At 38.6% G+C, this 9465-nt stretch overlaps 1 protein-coding gene across 1 annotated transcript; it reads left to right on the top strand.

Annotated features, from left to right (window-relative positions):
• The first annotated feature begins 165 nt into the window (after positions 1–165).
• Positions 166–5128, top strand: KCNA4 (potassium voltage-gated channel subfamily A member 4). The gene is made up of 2 exons (XM_010163997.2): positions 166–400; positions 1214–5128. Exon 2 carries the CDS (start codon positions 1971–1973, stop codon positions 3957–3959), a length of 1989 nt encoding a protein of 662 aa, XP_010162299.1. The 5' UTR covers positions 166–400; positions 1214–1970; the 3' UTR covers positions 3960–5128.
• Positions 5129–9465: the final 4337 nt, after the last annotated feature.

Genomic DNA, 9465 nt, shown 5'->3' with positions numbered 1-9465 from the left:
AGGCTCGGTAGACGGATTATTTAACGTTGATTTACATATCTACTGCAAAAGCTGGGCTTGGAAAGACTAGTGATCACGCTTCTCCATTCATTCTGTCTCACACAAACACACCGCCTTCATTTTTTTTTTTTTTTTTTTTTTTTTTTGGAAAAAGACTCTTGCTCGTTCCCTTTTTGAAAATGCCTGGGCGTGCAGAGTGCCCCCAGCTCCAGCTGCCTCTCTGCCTCACTCTTGTTGCACCGGGGAAAGAAGGGAGACAGAGAACTCATCAACCTGTGGTGCTGACTGACCACACACACCTGCAAATGTAGATCAGTTGGCATCGCCCTCTCCTCAGGACTGCTGTCACCAGATCCTTACGCTGGCAAGAACAGCATTGCTATTTCTCTGCCTAGGAACAGTGAGTATAATAGCATTTTTAAGACCTTTTTCTGCATGACACGTTGGTACAATTTTAAAAATAGCATCATTTGATAGTTCATATTCACCTTCTATCGTGTAGCAATAGATACAGCTATAAAGGAGGCTTCTGTTTCAAAGGGGGGGGGGGTGTATTTTTGTGTGTGTGTTTGCATGTAGATGTTGCTTCAGTGCACCTGCGGTTGTGTTTTCTTGACATATCATATCGCAGTATTTTCACTTGAGTGAGCATTGTATGCGCCTGTTTCCAAATTAAATTCAGTGGGATGATCATTATGATTGAAACACCATTCAGTTATAGATTAAAATGTAACATTCCTGCATTTTATGTGTTTCTACAAATATTTCAAAAGCTCTTTGTCTAGATACATTAATTCTGTAATATTTCATATAGATATATGTAGGTGTATCTGTTACATATGTACCCAAAGATCTGAATGCACTGTGTATTGCGGTATTTTTATTAGTGTTTACATGTGTTGGTGTTTCAGAAGCATGCATGCGTTTGTGTATGGATGCAAGTGCTTATATGGGTGGGGATTTTGTATCTCTGTCTATATATATGTGACATACCCACCCACATCCTTACCCACAGAGTTGTTCAAAATCTCTGTGCATGTGATGTGGGTGTGTGTGTAATGTAGAAGTGTGAACAGTGTGGGTAGGGGAAGATTTGAATACCGTGGTAATAGATGACACAGTTTCATTTGATCGGTGTGACTTTTTAGGAAAACAATCCAATCTTTTCCCTTTTTGTTTTGTTTATTTTTGTGTGTTTGTGCATGTGCCTCAGGTTAAGTGCTTCTTCTGCATGACCAAAGGGTGACCCATCCACTCCCTTATGTCCTATGGGGACCTCAGAGCCAGTTACTCAGTCTTCATCTCCTCCTCCTCCTCCTCCTCCTCTTACCACTGCTGCTGACGCCCTGGGTGCTGCTCCCAGGTTTGAGACATTGTTGACAGGCTGAAGAAAGGATTTGCAAAGACCTCCTCACTGTGTAAATAAGGTGATAGCTGGAATTAACTTCAACTCCCCAAGTAATGATATTAAACAATAAGATTGCTAGGCTAAAGCACTACAAGGAACACGTTATGAGGAAAGAGACTGTTTGCATTTGGCTGCAATGATGAACTAAAACCATCTGTGGAGAGCAGGTATCCTTTGATTTGTGTATTTTTTTTCCTCATGAATGCAGTCTTTGTAGCCTGCAAGGTAGTCATGATTCTGATCAGATCTGTGATAGCCACAGGAGATAAATGAAAATAAAGGGTGAAAGAAAAAGGCCTCAGCTGTTCCCTGGTTCAATTTAAGAGTTTCATCTTAAACAGTAGTTTGTGTCAAACATTCCAGACAATAAGAAAATGCAAATCTGTGGTTTTCCAACATGTAGATTCAGTGTTACAAGTTTGTTGCCCTGCTCTATGTCCAAGGGACTGTCCTCCAAATGCAAATGGCTTTGAACTTTCTAGTGAAAGTTAAGGTTACACTGTAAATAAACCAAAACCTTTTTACATTAAGTGGTTAAAAAAAAAAAAATAGCAGTTGCAAAATGGAGGTTGCAATGGTGAGTGCAGATAGCTCTGGGTGCAACAGCCACATGCCCTATGGATATGCGGTCCAAGCTCGGGCCCGAGAGAGAGAGCGGCTGGCACAGTCGAGAGCTGCAGCTGCTGCGGCTGTAGCAGCAGCAACAGCAGCAGTAGAAGGTGGGGCAACAGGTGGAGGTGGACCGTATCACCACTACCATCAGGAACAGAGTCGAGGTGCATCCTCCTCTCATGGTGGGAATGCGTCACGCAGCAGCATGCCCCACCGCCAGAGTGGTAAGAGGCGGAAGAAAGGGAAAAAGAGGAGCCACCACTTGGGAAGTAGGGAGTGTGGGGCCTCCTTTCCCTGTTCTGAGCTGCTGCCTCTCAGTGGTTCTGAAGAAAGAATACTGAAGGACTTGAGTGAGGAGGAAGAGGAGGATGAAGAAGAGGATGAAGACGATGAGGAAGAAGGAAAGCTTTACTACAGTGATGACTATGGGGAGGATGAGTTTTCGTACTCGGACCAGCCACCTGATGATGGTGGAGGCCCTGGGGGTTACAGCTCTGTTCGCTACAGTGAGTACGAGTGTTGTGAGCGTGTGGTAATCAACGTATCAGGACTGCGGTTTGAGACCCAACTGAAGACATTAGCTCAGTTCCCAGAGACGTTGTTGGGTGATCCAGCAAAGCGAGGGAGATACTTTGACCCTCTCAGGAATGAATACTTCTTTGATAGGAACCGGCCCAGCTTTGATGCCATCCTATACTACTACCAGAGTGGTGGTCGGCTGAAGAGGCCAGTAAATGTACCCTTTGACATCTTCACTGAGGAGGTGAAATTCTACCAACTTGGGGAGGAGGCCATGCTCAAGTTTAGGGAGGATGAAGGGTTTGTCAAAGAGGAAGAGGACAAAGCTTTGCCGGAAAATGAGTTTAAGAGGCAGGTTTGGCTGCTGTTTGAATACCCAGAGAGCTCCAGTCCAGCCAGAGGCATTGCCATTGTCTCTGTCTTGGTTATCTTGATCTCCATCGTCATCTTTTGTCTGGAGACTTTGCCAGAGTTCAGAGATGACAAAGAATTCATCATGTCCCTGAGCTTAGGGAAGGGGCTTTCCAATGAGTCACTTCACCTGGATGCTGGGGAGCACACCATCTTCAATGACCCTTTTTTCATTGTAGAGACAGTGTGCATCATTTGGTTCTCCTTTGAGTTTACAGTGCGCTGCTTTGCATGTCCAAGCAAAGCACACTTCTTCAAGAACATCATGAACATCATAGACATTGTCTCCATCTTGCCTTACTTCATTACTCTGGGCACTGACTTGGCGCAGGAGCAGGGCAGTAATGGTCAACAGGCCATGTCTTTTGCCATCCTGAGGATCATCCGTCTGGTCAGGGTGTTTCGCATCTTCAAGCTCTCCAGGCATTCCAAGGGTTTGCAGATCCTGGGTCATACACTCAGGGCCAGCATGAGGGAACTCGGCCTCCTCATCTTTTTTCTTTTTATTGGAGTCATTTTGTTTTCCAGTGCTGTTTACTTCGCAGAAGCTGATGAGCCTGCCACCCATTTTCAAAGCATCCCAGATGCCTTTTGGTGGGCTGTAGTGACCATGACTACAGTTGGTTATGGGGATATGAAGCCCATAACTGTGGGTGGGAAAATAGTTGGGTCCCTGTGTGCCATTGCGGGAGTGTTAACCATTGCTTTACCAGTGCCAGTGATTGTCTCCAATTTTAACTATTTCTACCACAGAGAAACTGAGAATGAAGAACAAACGCAGCTGATGCAAAATGCAGTCAGTTGCCCTTACCTCCCAACAAATTTATTGAAGAAATTCAGAAGCTCATCATCTTCATCCACAGAGGATAAATCAGAATATTTGGAGATGGAAGAAGGAGTTAAAGAATCTCTTTGCGTAAAGGAGAAAAAAAGTCAGGACATGGGGAATAGCAGTGAGTCAGAGAAAAAAAACTGTGTAAATTCAAATTCTGTGGAAACTGATGTGTAATTTGAACGTTTCCAAATATATTTATGCATTAAAGAGTGCAGTGAAAATAATGAAATATGCAAACAAGAGTCCACAGCATACAGTAGTATGCAATTTAATGGTTAAATACGAATAAAAAGCATTGCTAAACTTGTATTACATATCAAGTAAGTGGTATAACTTGAGGAAAGGATTGTTAGATCTGATATAATTTCAGACTTTATATTTTTATTAGAATGCAAGTGTTTTGCACATGAGGCTGAAAAATTTATTAAAACCAAGTAAGTTTTAAAGTGGGTGCATGAACTGTCGACATCACTAATAACAGCTCTGTGGTAAAAGTTGGCATTCAGAGGTATTTACTATGTAAGAAGCAATGAAGTTTGGTAGTCATTTATCTATTTATCAGTGCTTTAATAGCAGCTACCATAAATCATTGGATACCATAGTCATTGTTTTTCAGATGGTAAATTTATTGTAAAAAGTTATTCTACAGAAGATAGATCTAAATTTTTTTGTTGAAATCTATAATGCTCGTTTTTAACTGGAAATTTACTTTGAAAAGGCTGCTGACCCTCCAGAAATTGTTTATTTTTATAACTCTCTTTGGAGGCATTGCAGCATTTGTTGTCTAATAATGAAAGAAATGAAGTAAGAATCATTTAACCTGGTCTGACTGCAAAGGCAAAATGACTGGAATGCTTTTTTGCACTACTTTATATGCTGGAGATATATTGAAAGAGACTTCATACTGTGAATGTTTACTAATGTAATAGTTCAATGACAATCATTGGAAGAGTGAATTCTGCATCATATTTTATTGTTTCTTTTTTCTTTATGTGATGCTGATGGCAAAACAGCTAACATTACATTAATTCCATAATCTTTTTAATTATGAATATCTGTGATCTGGAAAAGGATTGTGAAGTAAAATTTTATAATCAAAATTATTTGAAATCAGTGTCTTCTACTGATGCCCTCAAGAAATACCAACCTAATTTATATCTTTTTCCTGGTTAATTTAACATTCAGAGTCTATGATTAGTACATGCACTTTGTCAGTATTGAAGAACTCCAATGTATGGGAGGAGAAGGTAGAAGTTATAAGATATTTAGTTGTTACAGTACCAACAGTTGAGAATTGCTAACTTTTAACATGCTATTATTGGTGCTGCATTTTCCCTTAATTACAGCTTTCACCCACGTGTATTTGAAGCAACATTTAAGATCCAAAACAGGCATTCTAGGATTCAGAATGAGCATGTTGAGTCTCATGCAGTGCTTGAGAAAACATTCTGTGATCTCTTTTCACTGATCCTCAGGCCAGCTCTATTTTACTGTATGTCAAAAACTTCCATTGCCCTTCCTAGGAGATTAAGGTAGGTAAAGATTATCTGGCCTACAGTACATTCCAGACTCCAGAATGAAATAGGTAAGATATTGTTGCATATAACATAAATAATAGATTCAGAACAGGCATTTTTTCAGAATTGTAATTACCTGGGGAAGACAGAATTAAATTGGAACTGTTTTCGAAGAGGCACTGTGGAACATTCCAGATTATAAAACTTGAACCAAATTGGCATATGCACTTTAAGGGCTGGGACAGGTTGTTATGAGAGTCCAAACTGAGCACCCATGACATTATGCATAATCTATCAGATAAGCATCATATGCTGTTTGCAGCATCCAGTGGTACCGAACAGAGCCATAGGTACAGGTTTCTCTTTAATGATTGATTTTTGCCTTCATGGATTTTCTGTGAATTCTTTTCAAAAAGTTTCTCTGCCTGTCCTCTTTTGCATTGCAGAAGAACTAATAAAAACCAAGACACACTCAAAAGTCTGTCTTGTGCTGAGCCCTGGTTCAAAACTTGTGTGTAAATGTCTGATTCCTAATTTAAAATCATAAAGCAGGCTTCACTATATTTTTGATGTGAAGCCTTAAACAAAGCTCCTTTTTAGTGCGGTGATATTAATTCTATGTTTTGAATGAAACAACTCAGTAATTTTATACATAGGCATCTTCCAAAATTTAATATTGCATTCTGTTGTAGCTCACATTAGTTAAAAGTACTAAATACTTTTTTCTACAGAGGCCCTATCAGCAGTGAGGATGAGAATTCTGTAAAATCTGGCAAAAATCTGTAACTGAAAGTGTTTCTTTAACAGCTAGTAGTTAATGATGTAAAGAGTATAAGGGTTCTCTTGTAAGCTTGCTGGTAGTTCTGTGTAGTACCAGAGACCATATGATACCAGGGATCATGGCAAGAACGTACAAGTAAAAGACATGCTAACTAGGCAAATAAAGAACTCTGAGAAAATAAGTGGTACATATTTGCAGTATTGACAAGTTGAAAGGGAAGGTGGTTTACAAAAGGTGGAATTTTAGATCTCTAATGGTAATAAGGAAGAAACTGTGAACTCTTAGAATATGTTCGCACTGTGGGCATGGAGCTTAGCACGAGGTAACTGCTGAAGTAGTTATGCAGCTTCTCCAGCAAGTTGTTCAGCTATTCTGCTCCCAGAACACAAACTTTTAATTTAAAACAAGCATGGCAGTGTCTACATTATGCTGTGATCATAGCAGTACCCTACTCTCTGAAGGAAAAGGTCTTACTGTAGGACCTCGTAGCAGTTGGCAGAGCAATATTCTGAGTGTGTCAGCACTTCATACTGCAGCACTGTGCAGACATATGCTAAGGTAACTGTGGAGCCTGCTCTGCCTCCTGCAATGTATAAACCTATGTACTTTGTTGTTATAAATAAGAACTACTGTATCTTAACGTTAGATTGTGTTATCAGTTTGACAGACCATTCTGAATCACAAAAAGAATTCTGCACTCTGGAATGGAAGCAAATACCTTCATTTGGAGTGGCTTATAATTTGATTATTCAACTACCCATCAGCCCACTCAGTTACAACACAGCTTGGCAACACTGAAGTCCTACCCCTAACATGCTAAAACTCAAAGGTCGCCAAGTGCTTAGCAAGAAACAGAAATTTCCATTAAGTATTGCTTCAGTTGGAATTGTGTGCCAGAGAAACCCTGTATTTCACCTGTTATGGCTCCAAATTACTACTACTGCTTCTGTTGTAGATTTCCCAGTGTTACTGGATACTGACAACTCTCAGAAAAATAATTTTATGGTCGCTTGGGCATTTTACATTTTAAATTATAGTGGTGAAATGCATTCCTGATGTAACTGATGAAAACGGGGTTACACTGGGGATCATTTTAGTTCTACTAATGTAGTTCAGATGCTTTCACATTGACATACATTTCAGCTAAAAATAATGCAAAATGAGATATTTTGATATTTTAAGTTCACTTGCAGTGGTGAAAAAAATTGGACAAATTCTATTAGAATTCATGGAATCACAACAGCGTCAAAGCAGATTTAAAATACAACTGATACCTGTGTACTGACACTTCTGTAAAGAAATTCCTAAGTCTTTTGATAGTAATCTTAAGTGCCAAGGCCAGACTCATAAGCAGAGAGTTTTGCCAGCTAAAGTATTGGATTTAATACCTGACTTCAGAGATCCATAATTTTTTTTTCTTTGTTACAGTCATGGAGTTTTCTGATGTTACATTGATTCCTTGAAAATTTTAGCCTGGAGGCTGAAACTTTTATAAAAAGAAGTGTTGTGTCACCCTATTAGGGATTTTCTTGGTGAAGTTTTTAGTGTTCAATTAAGCTTTCTCAGAATGATTCCACAAGAGGCCAATTCCATTTGATGGAAAGTGTAATTTGTTTGTATTTGAAGGAAAATTCTTCTGCTTCCGTAGTTTTGTTGTGTAGAGTCCATTTCTGTGACATCTGTGTAATGCAGAATAAACTGGGGAGTTCAAGGGAGTGAAAAAACCCTCTGCTATCATGATTACATCTAATTCACAGCAACAGTGTTCTTGGTGTTTGCGGATACTAATAGGCATTATGAACTCCTTGTGGTTGTAAAAATAGGATTTGAATGTGTTTTCAGTAAGTAAAACTTTTCAAATAGCTTTGGAATGTGAAAATGATTTGGCATAATACTGGTGTGCAAAGAGTTTGAGATCAGACCATAACTTGAATGAAAGATCATTATCTTGTAACTCCTGACATGGAAAGTTCCTGTCAAGTATGATTTCAGGTGTTGAGAGTCATTTAACTTCAGATATGAATAATCAGTGCTGAACTATTCAAGCATATTAAATACTTCCTCTTCATATTTAGATTAAATGTAGGATAAATGCACTATGGAAAACCAGCAAAATATCAGAAAGTCTATTCTGTGTGTAACTGTTTTGTGGAAAGTCTTTCCTGCACAGCACTGAAAAAGGTAATATGTCTTTCTGGTGATCCTGGACTTGTAAAACTAATTCTGACTATAAATTAATTTTTAGCATAAGCTTTACACTTTATTGGTAGTCCTCAAATTAAATATGAATTATTCATGGTGCTTTAACTTTAGACTATGTCACTAGCTTCCTGGAACTATTTCTTACTGGTTCCTTTTTACTACTGGTTCCTTATTACTTCTTACTGTCATTGTGTCTGGTTATAAATACAGGCATAGTTTGTTTTTTTTTTTAATTAATTGGCACAAGACTAACAAACAAAAGCAAACATTTTTTTTAAAAAAGTCTATAATATGCAGCATATAAGTTACATATTTTACTTATCATTAAATAAACCTAAATGACAGTCTGTAACATCTGTAGACATAGGACAGGGTATGCATTTTCCTTTCCTATAACTGAATTGTTAAATGCTTCTGATTTTGCAGTGAATAAGATCTAGTTTATAGATTTACCAAATTTGTGCACCTCTGAAACAAATGCTTGCAGAAAAATTGGCGATTTTTTCAAAATGAACATTCCTTCATTTCCACAGGGATCATCTAATGTGGAAAAAAAATTGTCAAATTAAACCTGAGTTAAAGTGCATAAATGTTTTGTACCCAGAAACCAGGTACAAACATGAAACTTTATGTATTGCTACCATGCTTTCCATGTATTCAGAACTCTGATGACATTAATTCTGAAGGAAAACTCATTAAAGCATCATGTACTGAGATGGTTTAATAACTTTTATTTATAATCCTTTCCTGTAAAATTATAATGTACCTTGAGACCTTTTTCTGCAACAGGTCCTTTGGAAAATAAATACATAAGTATATAAGAAGGAAAGAAGAGAAATCTTAAATTACATGTCAAAATCTGATAAAATATTCTAATTGAGGGAGAGTAGGTAAGTAAAAACTTTATTTTTTTTCTTTTACTTGTGCATTTATGGTATTGCCATTGAAAACAAATTAGGGGCAAATTGGTTGAACAGATCTGTAACTGCAAGAGAGCACTTCATGGGTTGTGTCTGTTCCAGGTACTCTCTGATCTCAGGAGCAGCAGCAGCTGCATCTTGGCTCAGCTGCTGCTACTGCATCATGCAACTGGAAAGATGCTCATTACGCTGGGCAGGATAGGGTACTGTGAAGTTTTAGCCTGTCTGGTAAATCCATGCTCCTACCACAACTATCCCAT

The sequence above is a fragment of the Antrostomus carolinensis genome, unplaced genomic scaffold (assembly GCF_000700745.2).
Source record: "Antrostomus carolinensis isolate BGI_N321 unplaced genomic scaffold, ASM70074v2 scaffold10483, whole genome shotgun sequence".
NCBI classification, from domain to species: Eukaryota; Metazoa; Chordata; class Aves; order Caprimulgiformes; family Caprimulgidae; genus Antrostomus; species Antrostomus carolinensis.
The sequence above is the reverse complement of the archived record's forward strand: the minus strand, read 5'-3'. Positions and strand labels throughout refer to the sequence as shown.